Below are 18,669 nucleotides of genomic sequence, written 5' to 3'. Positions count from 1 at the left end.
TTAGGATTCAGCTGGTTCTTATTAATCAGGGTTTGGACAAGAATCAGGATTTATATTCCCTTTTGAATAACTGGAATAAGATCACTAGTTGGAAAAGTTTACTGGCCCTTAAATATATTGTATGTTTCTGCTTAACTACTTATGGATGTAAGATGGGATAGTAACATTGCAGTCTGATAACCCTCATACTTTCTTTTCCCAGATGAATTCCAGTTTGATTTTGGTAGTTTCATAGTTTGAAATTCCAGCTCTTTCACTTCTGGTCATTTTGTATTGGAAACCTCAGGACCAAATATAGCAAGCTAGACACTTCACAGAACCAGCTGAAGATCCATTTGGGAAAGGTGGGGGGAGAGAGAGGACAGGCCGTGCACCCACCCTCATGCGGCTCTTTGGACTCGCTGTTTTAAGCAGCAGCTGGGGAATGACTCCTCTTCTTGTGTTTGGCAGGACCTTCAGGTGAGCAGCAATCTTTCATGCTGGCTGGCAGCTGGGTAGGATGAAGGCATCTGTTTCCATAGACGTCAAAGGCATCCAACTTTATACGGGTGGGATGATTTATCCCATTTATGCTGCAGTAGTTTTCCTGTCAGTTAGTGCCTGAGATCTTTAGTCATTCCTTTGTGCCAATGAATTAGGATTTATGTAACCCTGGAGTCCTATAAAATATATATACAGTTTGAAGTCTGTATTCAAAGTTCCAAAGTTATCATCACATGTCAATCATTAATTTCAGGATTTGCTTTATAGATTATAATATAGGGATGATATACAACTGTAGTATGCTCAGATAACTTCTAGCCAGCATTTTTATTTCTAGCTCACCTAATTTTACCAGCTTTATCCCATTGAGGCCACCAACTTCAGAAGAATCAGATCCACATGCTCCTTTCAAAGGCTGTTTTCTGGCATTTATTTTCAGAAAAACTTTTCACTAGTTTTGGTAAGTGACAATTCATTTTTCCTACACTGTATTTAAGGAGATTTTTATCCTGACAGAGATAACTTCTGTACCTTTTATTTAATGACTGTCAGTCTGTCTTTGTTATCTTAAACAGGATAAAATTTTCTCTCCTGTCAGGGTGGCTCTGTGCATGTCTCACACTCTACTAAAAGCCAGTCTGTCACAAGAAGAGCTGCATCCCTTCGCAAGGTTTCACTGGTATGGCCACCATGACCTGAAGATCATGTATTGTTTTCCAAGAGAAGCCACATTTTAGATGACTGTTGGTGACTCTAAATTCCCATGAGCATATTCTACAAGTCAGAGTATCATGATGCCAAACAGTACATTCTTAGAAACACAAGTCTTATGTTTGACAACTCAGCAGTTACAAAGTGAGCCTTTTAAAGTTGAGCTCTGTCTGTCCCATGTCGCAAGTCTCTCCACTGCTGCAAGAAAGCACTGCCTGTGGCTGGAGGCTGGATGTCTCCCATCAGGTAGCTTCACTCAGCACCCTGTGCTCTGACGGAATGGAGTGTCAATGAAGGTGATGGGCAATAGATTTTTTTTTTTCCTCTTTTTGGGCTTCTCTACAGAGGCACTAGCAATTTAAATATTTATGTACTGGTTCAGGAGGATAAAAGTGATAAAACTAGTCTCCTGCAAATCAGCCATTCCCATTGCTTATGCCCCAATAAGCATAAAATAAAACCTAAGAAGAAGTGTTTTCCACAGCCTTACTGGTTTGATTTGGTGAATCTCCACTGTGCAGGTCAAGACTCATAGTGCTGTTTCCCCTTAAGTACCCAAAAGGGACAGACACATCATGGGCTGTCAAGCATTCTTGTTATTACTCTTGCCTAGACTAAACCTGAGTCAGAAACCTAGAGGTAGATGTTTATTGCTCATCCTGTGATGACGATGATCATGGTGACATGATGCATGCTCACTGCTGCGGGGCAGCATTTTTCTCAGTCTATTGCTCTCCCTAGAAATACTCAAAGGAACGTTTCAGTACTGGAGGCATTTGGAACAAAAGGAAGTGTATGAGACACAGGTAGCTTCCAACTGGCTCTTTAGTGTACATAAAGCTCTTATTTACAGGATGAGTAACTGTAGATATAATACAGGAGTGAAATCTCAAGTCCATTAGAAATTCCCATTTTCTTGCTCATCAGCCAAGATCAAGGGAAAGATGAAATGCAGTGCTTCTGACATGGCTCTTAGTCATAATGGAATTTGAAGGATTCCCTTCAAAGCTTCTCAGGTCTCAGAAACTTCTTCCCTGAATCGCTACTGCTGTATTTTAATTCATATACCTGTTCAAATGTTTCAGTGAGGAAGATGTGCCAATAGACACTTTCTCTTTAACAGCAACTGCTTCCCTCATTTCTCTCTTACTACCAGAAGCAGCAAGATAAAACACACACACTACCTGTTGCTTATTTTGGTGACCCTCATGATCCCATTTGCTGCGTAGACAGTTAAGCATACCATCCATCATTGCAAATAATACCAGAAAACAAGTGACAGTGACTCGCTGCAAACCATCTACTATCAGTAGCCCTAGCACAGCACACATGCTCCATGTTGTATCATTGGGAATAATTGCACAAATTTCACTGCTGGGTCAAACCCTATATAGTATGAACTACTTCTTTTGTCATTATTTAATAAAGTAATCATTTCTCATCTCTGAAATGGAGAAGTCTCATCAAATACTTTTGGGGGCTCTATTGGCTCATTCAATACTCTGAAAACTATCATTTCCTGTTCTTACAATGCTGGTTTTCTTCTATTTCCTGTAATCTGAATTAGAAAATTGGTAAATCAGATGTGTGTTCTCACAAGCCTAATCCCTTGTTCTTCCACTCCTTCTGCATGAACTGCATGAGAATACAGAGTAACTAGGTTATCTGCACTAGGGAGCTCACTTCTGAAGCATGCGTCATTTCATTAAATTGAGATGTATCAGGGTTTCTGTAATCACAAAGTCAGAAAGATTTAAATATCCTTTTTGTGTATTTTTCGCACGTCCCTAAGTAGGCCAACAACTCCAAGAATGACAGAAAGCAACATTCCAAATTCTATCATGCTTTAGATTACAACATTCTATGCCAATGTTTATTTTCATTTAGAAAATAATTTACTTGCTGTATTTGACTGAACCAAACTGAGCATTAATTTATCTTTCCTCTCACTAGCGTAGAAGCTACTTCAATGGAATCTGGTGAATGTGAAATCAGAAGGCTGTACTGTCTTCTCTATTAAAATTAGACACTAAAAATATTCTGTATTACAGACAAACATACCTCGTTTTTACTGACATTAATAGCAGTAATACCACATTGGCAGCCCAATTCAATTCTAGTGCTTCACTTTACCTAGTCAGGTATCACTGGAATCAGCAGGATACCCAACAACCTCAAGGCCTACAAGACAGACAGGTTCTTAAATATTATCATTGGTTTCTGTGTTCTAACAGCCTAATCAGTACTCTGTGTGCAGCAAACAGAAAGTATCTAGGATAAAAACTGAGACAAAATTAAAGCCTTACTGGTGCATTATGAACAACAAGCAACAAAAAGGCTGGTCAAAGCGTTTTGGAAAATTTTGTTCCTTCAATTCAAGCCACAGCACACTTCATGCAAGCTGAGGATGCTCCCACCTGTTTAATACTATGACAGTAGATACATGAAGCATCACAGGTGTCCTGGTATAAAATCAAGGCTTGGTCTTAAGTTTCCACTTCATGCTGGTAGAACTGCAACACAGCTTTAATTACTGATTGCTCCAGCAGGTTTTTATTTGTTTTCCTGGTCTTTCAAGCCTTACATCATGAGATTTCACAAAGCAATACAATCAGCATATTTACAGGCTAGTATAATGCTAAGATAAAAACCTAAAAGGAAAAAAAATATGGCATTCTTCAAGGAAAGCAAGAATACATTCCAACCAGACATGATGGAATTGCACACTTTTTAATAGAGTGTATATTAATCTCCACCAAACTAATAATGAGGAACTTTTTCCTGCTCACCCCATCTCCACTCAAATTTAGGAAAAGCACATGGCAATAAACACTCAGATCACACTGTCAGCAAAAGCTAATTGGAAAATTAATTGGGCTGAAAAATGAAAAGTTTTCAGTGCTGAATGCACATCCTCAGCCCTTACAGCTCACTATAGAAAACTATTCTGTGTTTCTGAATGGAAAGTAAGTCATTATTTTGCAAAAAATCACATTTTTTTAAACCTATAAAGTTTGGTGGCTGGAGCTAAATCATGTGCAATTTAAAAATAAATGTAAATGTTTTACCTGTTTAAGTGAAGTAATCGCTTAATCAAAAATGATCACTCTCATTTGTCTCAAAAGAACGAGTATCAAATTCAGCAGTAGTGCAGCCTGACTATTAATGGCTGAATCCTGTTTTCTAACTTACAGCATTTGGGGGACTCAGCCAATATAGAAACATTAGGAATCATCTTTGTAGAGCTGTATGAGACACTGTAAGGCAGGGATTTGCCCCAGAGGAGATGGCTGTGATTTGATAGTCGGAGCCTTCATTGTACTAGTGCTGTGTTTGTAAACTAAACCTTAGAGGTTCTCACTATAGCAGCACTGGCTGGCTGTCAGCTGGCCTAGCAGGGAAGCTTTGTATACACTTGTGGCTAAAACTTCTATTGTTCTTGGTCATGACAAAACACATTTTGCTTCACCTCACAATGATTGTTCTAGAAGTATCACGCTCATTTTAAAAAGCTGCGTTATTGTTGATCCTGAAAAAAAAACCTGGATGACCGGTCTCTGAGTGCTGGTTCTAATTGATACAAGGCAGTACAGCGAGACCACAGTATGTGCTGGAAACTGAATTACCAGAATTCATGTTCCTTTAAGACTTAAATGTATCTTAACTGTATTACATTGGCAGCAAAGAAGAATGCAGGTGTTTCTCTTCATTCTATAGTATGAAAAAAAGAAAATTGTTCCTAATCTCAAGGATGATTCTCAGTGATCTGAATGCCCTGGGACTGATGGGTACTGGGAAGTTCTTAAAAGCCCCAGTGCAGACTTCCCCACTGGAAAGCTATCCATTGTTCATGATATCATGGTCAAACATAACCAGAAATAAGAAACATCAGAAGACCACAAACTTTCTGAAATGTAACTGTATGTTTTTCAAGTGAATTTCAAGTAGCAGCCTTTCATCTGACTCCCCCAGCCTTTCCTGCTGAGTCAATGAAAGAGCAAAATCAATCCACTTTGCACACAAATGTAAAAATACCCCTGAAACGTAGTAAAACATGGTGTTGATGTTCTGACAGTTACCATCAAGTATATATGATGTTATTCTGTCTAAACAGCTGATTTTGGAAGAACACATAACTGGAAGGAACCCTCCTGGTTTGGTTAAGTCCAGTCACTTCTGCTTAAAATATAGCCCCCAGAAAAGCTATTCAAAACATTAGGATTGTGACAAATGTGCAAAAGAAGTATTTCTGATTTGTTGTGACAGAGCTGAATACCTGGGGGAGGACTTTATGTGGGTTAAACATCACCACTGCTAGTCTGCTGGAGTTGTGTTAAATCAAGCTTCCATTTTCCCCTCCTTCAGAAAGCTTAAAATAAAACATTAACATTCTTGAAGTGAGAAGTGGCATTGTTCAGTGTCCCGGGGAAGAAGAGTGGGTGATGTCCTGGAGTCCAGTCTTGCACGCTAGATTTCCAGTGGTATATACATATACAAGTGGTAGTCATGAAATGGAACTACTTCAACACAGTACACTAGTTTTTCTCCCCACTGTAATGATATTTTATCAATGCTTCCAGGTTTGAAAGAGCTAGATAGAATTCTGTATTCCAGCAAAAACAGAGCTGCCAAAATTCAGCAGCAGTTTTCACAGAGAAGTGTCAAATCTATAAACTGCTCTTGGAATTCCAAAACTCTCACATGTATCTTTACATGCTTTATATCCCAGTTGCTAAGTGTTGAAGTACTGCAATCTGAATTGCAATTGATCTGGAATCAAGAGCCACAGGTGAGGGGTTTTACATGGAACAGAGATCTATACAGAGATCTGGCAACACTTTCAAGCACTGATATTCCTATTGGAAGCAATTAATTTAGTACATTCACTAAATTTTCAGTCTAAATATGTTTCCAGGCAACACACACTTTTCCTCCATTCTTCCTCAGATTCTGTGGGATAACTGTTTAAAAAACTAGGAATTCCCTACATATACTTGTCTTGTTTGGCACTTGTCTGACTTACAGGTGTGTGCAAGCAAAGAGTTTTTGAAGACACAGAACCACTTGGTTTTTTTATGTGATCCATTTCTCCACTCTTACATTAAGCCCCTCGTAACATTGCTTTTAGATTGTTCAGCTTTTACTAATGGCATCTTCATTGCATGATTGCCAAATAAGCAGATAAATAGGGAGACTGTTCATCTATATTTCATTTTTATTACCTTTTTCAGACAGCCCTTAGATCAGTTGGTAAATATTGTATTTGTTCTACTGTAAACCCCCATGAAGCACTCATGTGCAAATAGCATTTTACATATTTAGAATGCGCCAGAACTCCTACTATATGTGCTGAGACTAAGAGATTAAAATGAAGTGGGGTTTATTACCCCCCAGGTCTGCAATCCTGAATGCATGTAAATGCTGAAGAAATACTTCAGTAGGGTATCTCTAGGAACGGTAGGTAGAGAGGAATAGTATATAGATGCTGTCTTCAGCACCATTTCAATAACACTGCATCATTTACTGGATTCTGCCACAAGCGGGAATCCGGGAATAAGACAGTAAAAGAACTTTAAAAAAAAAACCAGCTGAAAATAAACTCTTGTGGTTATAAAACCAGCCAGTTGGAAGTGAAACACTGTTTTCTTAGGGTGGCAGAACAGTTGGAAAAGTTGTTGGATTACTTTTGGCAGTGGCCGGCACATTATAGCTCTATCATTACTGTTACTAAACTGTCAAAAGTCCACTGAAAGGGTTATTACTTTACTAGTGCATTCTTGCAAAAATATAGGATACTCAATCTGCTAGCATGAAGCTTTGGATTTTAGAACTTTGTTTGACCTTTCTGCCACAGTCATACCACTGTAACTAGCTTAACTCCTAAATACTTTAACACAGGTACAGTAGAACATAAGCTATGATCTACAGACAGAGTAGATCCAAGGAGTGGCCAAATCATTGCAGAAGTGTTGCAAAATGTGATACAACAGGCACAAAAATGATTGACTTGGAAGATTTCAGTTAGATTTTTAAAAAGTAAGTAGCTTGTATTTGGATCTTGGTAAGAGCCAAACCCAATGGCTACAGTTACTGGCAGCCAGCTCTCCCATGGACAGAAATTGTGCAGGTGTAAAACGAATCCAGTTCATGCTTTTGTGTTAGCAGCATGTTCTCCTTAACAAATGCACCTGAATCTCCACACTGAATCCAGCAGGATCTTCTGCAGTACAGGACTACTTTATACTACTCTTAGTTACCTTATTACATGGAACAGATAAGCTATCCAAATATTTAAGATTAATGAAACACCATTCCTATCACTTTCAATGGCAGTCATGAAATTAGTCAGAAATGTACTCTGCTGAGCAGATGTCAGCATGCTGGATTTAAGTGGTGAAGACAATGATTTTGCTTTGATTTGGGGTCTATATGACTATTCACAGTGTAGTAAGACGAGTTATTTCTGCCTTTACAGTAACAAAAGGACAAGCATTTAATATGTGCTTTCATGCGTCTGCAAGCTTTGTATTTTCAGTAATTCTCAAGTATCAGCCACAAACAGATAATTCTCTGCCAACAAATGGCAATCTCTTACTCTCCTGATTATCTACTGAACTGATCAAGAGATTTCCCTGCTGTTGTAGTTGTTGCTTTCAGCCCATTGCTTTCCTCTTCTTCCCAAGACTTCAGCAGCTACCCTTATCTTCTGGCCAATTCCTCCTAAGTCCAGGAGCAGGTCCACAGTTTATGTTGCCTCAATGAAAAGAGTATCCCAGCCAAATACCTCATTTGGACCCACTCTGAATCACACACCAAGTTTAAGGCCTTTGTCCTGTGAAAGGTCTTCAGATTCTCTCCCAAGCCACGAAGATTTGAGTATGTCTCTGGCCCTCACCTGATTCCTGCCTGAATACTAGTGAAAAAAGGAAGCCTGCCTAGAAGAGAAAGAGGGTGACTCATTGTCTTTTCACCTCACCAGTGCTAGTTTGCCAAAGGTCTCGATTAAGAGATTCCATCAGATAAGGACACACTTGGTTCACCACCTAAAATGTCATCCCAAGCTTGTCTCCAAGTTTCATTTCGTACAGCATACTGATTTTCTGGTGTTTACCTAAAACTGCAGACATCCAGCACTGAGGCTGACCAGTTTGCTGGCTTTTAGCACCAGTGTCTTTTTGCCCTGGCAGTATAAGACCCTTATAACTTTTTTTTTTTTCTTCTTTTTCCATGTGTGAATGAAAGATCTCAGTTATCATCTCTTCACTGAAACAGACCCTCAAGCTGCCTCTTTTGAAATTGCCCAAGTGGAACTTGCATTCCAAACAGTCAGCAGACTACTGTCACTGGACAACATATGAGATGTTGTCACTCCAGTCTAATGAGCTGTATGATTTATTTTTTTTCTCCACTCACCTCCACTGAATGTGACACTACTACAAAAGAGTCTAGCCAACTTTGCAACTGCATTTCTTCACACTTAGCTTAGACAATGATGGGGAGGCTAGAACTATCCTGTGGGCAGCTGGTATTTCATGTGGAATATTATCATCACTGCCAATATTACTGTATGCATTGATGAAAACTCAAAGGAGAAACTAAAGCTACTTTCCACTAGCTATTCATAATGTAGGGCAGTATGCACATCTGCAACCCCTTTCAGGGACTTCCAGCATTTGGGCATCATGAGAAGACAACGCGCAGGGCACGAGCCATGTAACTAAGGTGTGTGCATAGCAGGTTTGTGGAGAGGGAATAGACAGGTTCATGTCTTGTAGGTACTATAAATGCCTCTGGTTTTGTGTGCTTGAGTATTGACAACAGGAGTGCACCAATTTCAAGTACTGTAACAGAAAAAGGACACAGAAAAAGCTGGTGAAACTGCTGTTTAGACCAATCTGGACAACCACAAAGAGTAGCTGCCGAGTTATACCTTAGCTGCATTTGATGGCACACAGCTAGTGGTACCTTTTGTGTAACCAGATTTTCTTCCCAGACAAAGATGATGGGGGTGTGGGTATGTCTTGGTCCTCATTTATCTGTTGCTACTGTGCAAACTCAGTGTGTGACATCGGCAGGTATTGCTTCACTATGGCTGCATCACTCCTGGTTTTGGTGAGCCTGGAAGATGCCTGAAAGGGATCAGGAGCAGCGGACTGTTAACCAGAGTCTCGTAAAGGTGCCTAATAAAGGTAGCTCTGTCTTAGAAATGCACTGCTCTTGAAAGTCATGAACTGCACTTTAGACAACCTCTACACTGTAACAGTGAATGGGCACGCTTCAGAGAGCCAAGCAAGTAGATTTGTCCCTGCACTCCTACTGCCAAGCGGGGAATGGAACTGAAAACACATATTTGTTGGCTATTTATTAAAACAAATACTTCTACTTCTAGTGGAACGCAGAATAAGCAACTCCCAGACTCAGCTACGCAGTCGAACTGGCCCGATGGCATGCTGCAGCCAACCCCAGCTCAGCGTCTGGATGAAATAAAGACCTTGCTGGGGGAGCAATTTTTTGTGCAGTACACTCAGAGGTAAGCACAACACACACACACTCTATTCTCAGAGCAGACTGAACTCATCTATTGCCAGTATCACACAATAGCCTTAATAGCCATACCAGAAGCGTTTAAACGACACTTGACCAACATACAAGCGGGGAAGAGAGCTGTTATCGTGAACTTAAACAATCATTGGTCTGTCTATCAAAGAATGAAGTTGAAGACAGTTTGCATTTAATACTCTTCGTTTTGGAAAAGCTTAGTTCTTTGACTTATTAAACAAGCTGTTTCACTGATACCCGCTAGCAAGCTATTGTCTGGCTAAAATGGGAGTTTCCACTTACTTTGTCTTTTTTTGTTCTGTCTCCAGATGTTGTGGGTAATGTTTACTTATAATGAGAGATGGTTCGCTTAGAAGTCACAGTTCTCATTAAACATCCTCTGTTTTAGTGAAGTTTTTGTATTTTTGGCATTGAAATGCCTGCAACAACCTTTGTGGCCAATGTTACAGATAGCCACGTGCTACCAGCACTAGAATTGGCAGCTGTGCATCTCCCTGGAAGTTCAGGCGGCTCCACTTGGCATGCACTGTGAACACATCTAGAAAGCACCATGAAAGGGTGTAGTAACTGATTATGTGACAAAGTTTAGAAATAACCCCCTCAAAATAGCCTGTAAAATAGCTGCACGTCAGCAAAAAAGTCTGCAATCCTCACTGACAAAGGCATACCTATTCTTTAAATGTTAACTTTGTTTGCTTGTGTTGTCATCAAGTCTAGTCCACTTTTTTAATCTGTCAGTTTCTATTCTCCACTAATTTAATAATTCATTGAAAGATTAAATTTTGAACCTTCAGGAAGACTACCAGGTGTCTCAAATACATTTTGTCTGTCTTTGGGCCACACTGCCCACAGAATGCTTTGACACAAAGAAAGGAAATACAAGACACGTTAAAAAAAAAAAAAGGCGAGCAGGTGAGATCTTTCTGATTTTGTGTTAATGGCCTTAAAGCAGTAATCTTTGCATAGGCAACATAAGAAACTCAGAGAGGGGAGATAAATGTAGCTGCATTTTAGAGCAGTGAATCTTGTATAGCACAAAACCAGAAACAGCTCTTTGCTGACATTGCAACGTCTCTTTCCTATAGAAGGAAATAATAAAAAAAGGGTTTATGTATAAACACAATAGGTTGAGGCTGCTATTGGCATGTCTAAATTGTGCCTGGATTTTGTTCTGCAAACCTTTTCCATTAACATTTCTGTTGGGAAAGCTAACTCTTTAGAGATGTAATAAGCCATCTGATTTTAATTTGGTTGTAGAATAAGGGGTTACTCTGAATTGTGCATAGCCGAGCTATTGAGCTACGCCCAGCTCTGTTTCCTTATACAGATGATGATGACTGTTCAAGCACAAGCAGCATGTGGGAAAGCAGCAACCCTCAGCCTTGTTTTAAGCAAATTAAAGTAGCTTTGGAACAGTAAGGATTTTCTGTGAGATTTTACTTTCCTCATCATCATTTTATCCCCAACAATTCCAGCCCAACTGTTGTACAGACAACTGTTAATGTGGCTTTTGGCCTTTCTCTTCTTTTCTCCCCTTGATGCCGGGACTGTAGCACCTTCACCCCCTTCAGTCACTACCTTCACTTGGCTCCTTCTACTGATTTCTTAAATGCTTGCCTAGCCCTGCACAAACACCGCTGTTTATTTCATTTCAGTTCTTGTCCAAGATAAGGCTATCCACACAAGATCCTGTGGGACATCTTCAGGTTCTGCATTTTCTACAAGACTGTGCTCCAGCAAAGCTAAAGCCCTGGCTGAGTGCTTTAGGGCTGCTTGGGATTCTAGTCTGAGAAAGCCGAGCAGAATGAGAGGGGGAACTTCAACAGTAATTGACCCACACCCAGAAAAAACATAAAGACATGCTGGGAAATCACAGCGGAACTGCAGAGCCTGATTCCCCTTTTACAAAACCCTGTTTGTCCAGTCTCTGTGCGGCTGCCTGCCTGCTGGCCGGACACAGTGTGATTCGGGGCCAGCTGAGGCATGTCAGGCAAAACAAGGCAAAGAGACAGGGGAGGAGCCTCACTCAGTAGTTTGCTGTTTATACCTATTAAGTCTTCACAGAGGAAGTAAGTCTGCTCTTCAGTGCAATTTCAGATAATTTTTTAATCTCTTATTCCCAGGATGCCTACTGCTAATTTGTTAACCTAACGTGGCTGAATTAGTGAATACGTGATAGTTACCTAAAAAACTATTACTGCCGCTGGTCTTCTAGCATAATGATGTTCTTAGTGAAGTTTTAGGCATTTGTCTTAACGCTTTTCCACACCCAAACAGATACGCACGTTCTCCAGATGGAAGGAAGGCTAGCACTGGATCTGCTATGCCGTGGCATTCATGGAGCTCCCTGCTCATGGCATTCTGAAAAAAGGAAGATGCTTCCCTGTACATAATTCCCAGTACTATGTCCGCAGCTGGGTTTTACCTATGCTATACCCAAGATGCCAGTCCAGAAATAGCCTGTCACCACGGTGCTCCTATGTAATACCCATATTTGCCCTAATAGGCAGCTTGAACATGGAGAAATCCCATCTGCCTTTGTGACATGTGATGCCTGAGCTCTTCTGGAAAGGAGCCTGGGCTTTATCTGCCCCAAATCAGCAATGTGGTGCATCCTGAAAGGGCAGATAGGATAGATGGAGGCTGCTGGAGGCTGCTGAGCCAGCTAGAGTGGTGGGGCCTGTCCCCATGGCAGGTAAGCGTGGCTGTTGAGTGTGTGATAATGGCACAATTCCCTGGGGCTCCCTGCCCCTCCACAAGTAATCGGCTTGGTAGTCCCCACCCTAGCCCCAAGGACACCTCTGCAGACAAATTAAATGAATGGACAGCTATTTTAGCCAAGGGACTGCTTCTGCTCTCACTCTGCCGGGTATTTGCAGCCAAGAGACCAGCCCTGGCCAAAAAGGTTGCTGCAAAAATCACTAGAGATTTCACTCCTGGGAACATGCTGTCGCCATATGGCCTCCACATTAACAACACCAAACAAGCGCTTCATAAACAGCGTTCTAATAACAAATACCAGAGGAATTAATAATAATCTAGCTATTATTTTCTAATGTTCTTGCTTTATTAAGAACGTTTATGCTGTCTGAATGAGCTCTTCCGGAAGAACAACATCTGGCACCCACATGAATACCTGATGAAATCCACACGATCCTGAATATCTTACAAATTTATTGTCAGCAACAGCATCTGTTTGTGCCAGCATGGCTTACAGTAACGTTACATTTTTCTTTTGTTCTAGGTGCATAGCGTAATGTCCATGCTGTACTACACTCTGATTATAGCTTTTTTGATCGGCACACAGGCAGCTCCAAAGACAGAGGGCAATGCTCCACTGGAGTATCCTGCAGAACACTCCCTGCTCAATACCCACCGGAGTAACAGACATCACATTCCCCAGGCAGCTCCACAGACGTCCCACAGCCACTCCACTTGGACGATAGGTAGAAAAGAAGCTATAAATATCACCATGGACCCAAAACTTTTTAAGAAGAGGCGGTTCCACTCTCCTCGGGTGCTGTTCAGCACACAGCGCCCCCCAGTATCAGGGCAAGGCCAGAATCTGGGATTTCTCAGCAGCGCAGGTTCTCTCAACAGGACTGCCAGGACCAAGAGGACCACACATCCCGTATTACACCGGGGAGAGTTCTCTGTGTGTGACAGTGTCAGCATGTGGGTTGGGGACAAAACCACAGCCACTGACATTAAAGGCAAAGAGGTGACAGTGTTGGGAGAGGTCAACATTAACAACAACGTTTTTAAGCAGTACTTTTTTGAGACCAAGTGCAGGGACCCTAAGCCAGTCTCCAGTGGGTGCCGAGGGATTGATGCAAAACACTGGAACTCTTACTGCACCACAACACACACCTTTGTCAAAGCGCTGACAATGGAGGGCAAGCAAGCAGCCTGGCGATTTATCCGAATCGACACAGCTTGTGTATGTGTGCTCAGCAGGAAGTCAGGGAGACCCTGAGCTGGATCTAAGCCCCATGACAGCATCCTCCTACCCCCCTACCTCACACTGTAAATTATTTTAAGTTATAAAGGACTGCATGGTATATTTATAGTTTATACAGTACAGAAACAACCTCATTATTTATTAAACTCTTTTGGAAACCTTTTGTGGTTTGCAATTTATTTACTGGCAAAACCCTTCAGAAGATGTTCACCTTAGTCCCATTCAGCCCTAGGACTCAGAAACGTTCACAGGGCTGCTGAACAATCTTTGCTCGCCATTCTACAAAAAGAACACATTTTGCACACCGTTTTCACACATAATTCCTCTCTTCCACAACAAAAGAATTTTCCTCACAAAACCCGCCAGTTTACTGTGAAAATCTTGTAGGTTTATTTTATATCAAGAATTTTTTTCCAGCTACCAAGAGACCGTGAAAGACTTTTCAAGACTTGCTTCCAGTTTTAGTAATTATCCATAAAATTATTAATCTTTTTCCGTCAATCATCTTAGTGAACTCCTGCTAGAAATACTATTCTGCATATTGCCAGATAAATTTCTAAGGTCTTTGGTGCATTTTTTAAAATTGCCAAATTGCCTTCACTGCAAAAATAATCCATTCTGAATTATTTTGGAACATTTGTCTGCACAGGAGTAGAATCTAGATGTATGTATTTTTGCATTTAAATGGTATTTTACAGCTCATTACTTATGAGCTGTATTAGACTGATGAGGTTGCAAATGTCAATACACATATAAAAATAAAAAGGGTCATGTGGCTTATAATTAAAATTTGAAAATTCTCTCAATATAGCATTTTGGCAATTGGGGACTTGACATTGGAGCAAGTCTTTCCATGCATGACAGAAGAAAATTCAAAATAATAAAAAAAAAAAAATCACTGAGGCTGTGTTTTAGCAAGGACCCCCAAAATAACTCTATACTTATAATTTCTGTGCTTTGGGGGACATTGGTCTCTGGAAGTCCATAGCGGAGCCTGAGGCCTGCAATGGGTGTTTCAGTCACTGCACACTGAAAAAAGCTGCAGTTTCTCTCATTGTTTCCTTTGGAAAAGCAGCTGCTGCCCATTGCAGAAACTGTTTCAAAACAAATACCATTAAGTTTTTTCAGCTTGGTTTCTTCCAAATCATAGAGAGCACACTCTCACCCTTGCCTTCCCTCACGCACAATTATTTCTTTAATGAAAAAAACAAACCTGACATTTTCTTCCTCCACGTAAAAAGCAAAGGAGGGCAGCAGATCTCTAGAGAAAATGCACTGTGGTGAAATAGTACCTCTGGAAATAACCAATCCCAGGCAAGGTATGCTTTCTGGTACGATAGTGCCAGTCTGCATGAAGTGGAAGGCGCTGAGACAGAAACCATCCCTGATAATCACTAGCATGCCACCTCTCAGCCCTCTCTAGTAGGTGGTTATGGTGTGGGACAGCAATATTTTAGTGAGAATGTTTTGCTCTCTCCAGAAAAACGTATTTGCAATATTTGCATGAATAGTCAGTTATCTGAAAGGTCAAGGAGAGGGCTGGCTCCTGACTGTCCTGTGTCCCCCAAATAACAGTGACTTGTTCTGGAGCAGGGGGAGGCCAGGAAGACTAAGAAATACTTAAGAGTGCAATCATGTAGGCATCAGATGCTCTGACACAGTAGTAGAACACAACAGCAGTAGCAGCGACCTGCCTGTCATCACAAGAGAGACAGAGAGATCAGTGACACACAGTATTCTGAAGCAAAGAAAAACACAGAATTGGAGCAGAGTCCCGCCTGTGCTCTTTAGTGGTCATAAAGCAATGGACCAAAGTAATAAATCTGCTTTAGAAGTGTTCTTTACCATATATGACACAACACAACTAGGGAAAAATGAAGCTGCTACTCTCCCAGGACTTCCAGGTTTATGGAGCCTGCCATTATTTTACCACCGACATAACAAAACTGCAACTGAAAGCGTCTCATCAGTGCATTTAGTAATTTCAAACACGTGTAAGCCTTGGCATTGCTTCAAAGAGCCTTGAAACTGACAACTTGCTTCATCAGAAAAGCTGGAAGAAACAGTTTACAAAGGCATGTCATGATAGCACAAGGGGGAATGGCTTTAAACTGAAAGAGGGGAGAATTAGATTAGTTATAAAGAAGAAATTCTTCACTACGAGGGCAGCGGGGCACTGGCACAGGGTGCCCAGAGCAGCTGTTGATGCCCCATCCCTGGAAGGGTTCAAGGCCAGGCTGGACGGGGCTGGGAGCACCCTGGGCTGGTGGAAGGTGTCCCTGCCCGTGGCAGAGAGATTGGAGCTAGATGGTCTTTAAGGTCCCCTTCAACCCAAACCATATGCTATGGTTCTTAAAGCAATCTTGGGAGTTGACATTCCTTCCACATTCAGCCCACTTAGGAGTTCCCTGACTACACCTCAAAGCGCATTCTTGACAAGAACAAGGTACTACAACCTGTAACACCCAATCTGAAGGGCAAAGAGCTGTCATTAAAAGGTCTATGAACTACTGTTATAAATCTGGACCTTGATTAAAATCTCTATTAATAAACATTCACCTATTCATGATGGGAGGAAGGTTTATTTAGTCTTGCAGATATTGATGTGATCTAGTCCACATTTATCCCTTCACCTGATTTTTATTTTATGCTCCCAAGACCAAAACTAGACTACTAGTTCATCCTTCATGACAGTGATCTATTGCATTACTGACATTTCTTGCCTGTTCATAAAAAAGGTCTCATATGGGAGGGTGGAAGAGTGAAAAGGGCAGGTCAATGCATTCACACTTGATTTTGATCCCATTGGCAATTGCAGAATCTGGAACACCAGACTTAGAGCTACAAGCCCAAGACTGCAACTTAAATTTTAAGTGTGTACATTATTTCTCTCCTTGCACATATGTTATTACGTCTGTGTGACACCTTGACATGACCAACAATCTGCTGATAAGCGATTTCAATAAATTAAATCAATGAGAATGTGTGGATTTATGATTATAAAATAAGAAAAACCTGGAAACCTGCATTCTTAGAAAAAGAATTATTGCCATATTTTGATTTTTTATTAACTGTGCACTTAGGTGGTAAGATAAGGCTCCATCTCAGACCACAGCAACACAAACCCAATCTGTGAAATTGCCCCTGCTGCACTCAAACTTCATTCCACTTACAGATGTTTGCACCACATATAAAGACTAGGATTTAAAACAACAGTAGTCCTGCCTGTTCTTGCAGTAACTGGCATCACACTTCCCTGTTACCTCCAGCAACAAAGAAATACTCTTGGTAAAGCCCAAGCACAGAGTTTCATGCAATCAAAAAAGGTTAGTATCATACGATAAGGATACCCTGAACAACCAGAAATTAAGTACAGGACTGACTGCCTGGAGGTATAAGAAACTGCCATCTCTGGACACACCAGAGAACAGATGAGGCAAATATCTGCCAGAAATGCTTCTGCCTTGAGTGAGATGCAGAGACTACAGAACTTTCAGTGACATCTGCCACAATCTGCATGCTTCCAGGCAGGAGTTAAGTCATGTTCACAGCTGTCATTCATCTACAGAAAGCTGAGAAAGAACTTTAGAACATTTTCAGTGTTGTACATGGACACTGTTAAACATGGCAACATTTTTGGAATTTCAATATGTGAATGAGGAAGTACACAGCAATTATTGCATTAATTTTGTACAAACTCACAAATGCTACTCGTTTACAGTACATAAGGCTGGGTTAATAAAATCAGAAACAAAATAAAACCCAGGAGAGCATTTTTGATACTGTTGCTGGTACTCTGGAGGCTTAGCCTTCCAAACCATAGTGAAGCCAATGACAAGACATCTTTCATAAAGACCTTCTGATTATCTCAATAAAAATTATCTCTTAGCATCCTGCATCAGACAGGTGAGAAGTCATGGAAAATTCCTCTACACAAACACACTGCGAGGGTATTTTAAAAGCCAGCGTTTCCCACATCATACTAGCAACTCAGTCTCAGAATGCAATGCTCCAGGAGGTGAATCGCATGCATTTGTTACCGATTATCCTGGCTGCTCTCTGCTTCCTTGGGCAACAACTGGTATCTTAAAAGCAAAGAGCTACATCAAGATTTAATTACAAAACTAACTTACTGCCAAGCTGTTAATTTTTTGTTTTCCTCAGAGATAAAATCCAGCTAGAGATGCCCAAAATATCATCTCAGTTGAAGCAACTCGATCTTTGACATCATTAGGTTACAGTACATTGTTGTACACTTCTGTACAGTACCGTCTAGCCTGAGAACTGAAAAGGGAACCAAAACACCTGTCTTCAGCTTGCTCTTCTGGAAAGTAAACCCATGAGGAATATCATACCAACATATAAGTGACAGAACTTTTAGAGATTATGCAGATTAAATACAAACAGCAATGCAAATTTATGTATTCTAATGTGAAATATCTAGCTTCAGCGTTGAAGTAAGTAATTTTCCAAATACTGTGAATTGATTTAGTGCTGCTGTTTGGGAAGCTGTGACAACCATTATCAGCTGTCTACACAGTTGTTAAGTCTGCAGCTTGCAAATATTTCAGGAACTGTCCTTTATCATGGTTAGCTTTTTTCTTTCTTTTTTTCTCCAATCAAGTACGTGGTAGTCCACCATTTTATTTTCTGCAACTCATATGACGATCAACGTACAGAATTCTGTATTGACGCAAAGTCAGGTACAAAGAAGCTTGAGTGTCCTGCTTAAATGTCATTTTTTTCTCTATTTTTTAATTAAATTTTTTAATTTAATTAATATTTCTCTCTAATACACATTCCTGTGTCTGTGTTATATTTACTGACTGAGAAACTGTTTTCAACAGTGCCATCTCTCAGTGGCTTAGTTATTGACAAGATGGCATTACAGACTCATTTGCTGGAGAAATCAGCCTGATGGCAATTACAGCATATCAGACGAAGAGGTTATAAGT

At 40.6% G+C, this 18,669-nt stretch overlaps 1 protein-coding gene across 1 annotated transcript in view; it reads left to right on the top strand.

Annotated features, from left to right (window-relative positions):
• NGF (nerve growth factor) overlaps window positions 1-13,877 on the top strand; it is a 33,992-nt gene extending 20,115 nt beyond the window's left edge. Inside the window, exons 2-3 of the mRNA XM_037410404.1 lie at window positions 9,584-9,724; window positions 12,998-13,877. Coding sequence (XP_037266301.1) covers window positions 13,010-13,729 — 720 coding nt within the window. The 5' untranslated portion in view covers window positions 9,584-9,724; window positions 12,998-13,009 and the 3' untranslated portion in view covers window positions 13,730-13,877. The remainder of the gene's footprint in view (window positions 1-9,583; window positions 9,725-12,997) is intronic.
• The last annotated feature ends 4,792 nt before the right edge of the window (window positions 13,878-18,669 follow it).

This window comes from Falco rusticolus, chromosome 17 (assembly GCF_015220075.1).
Source record: "Falco rusticolus isolate bFalRus1 chromosome 17, bFalRus1.pri, whole genome shotgun sequence".
In the NCBI taxonomy this organism is placed as follows: Eukaryota; Metazoa; Chordata; class Aves; order Falconiformes; family Falconidae; genus Falco; species Falco rusticolus.
This window is presented reverse-complemented; position numbering and strand designations above follow the sequence as displayed.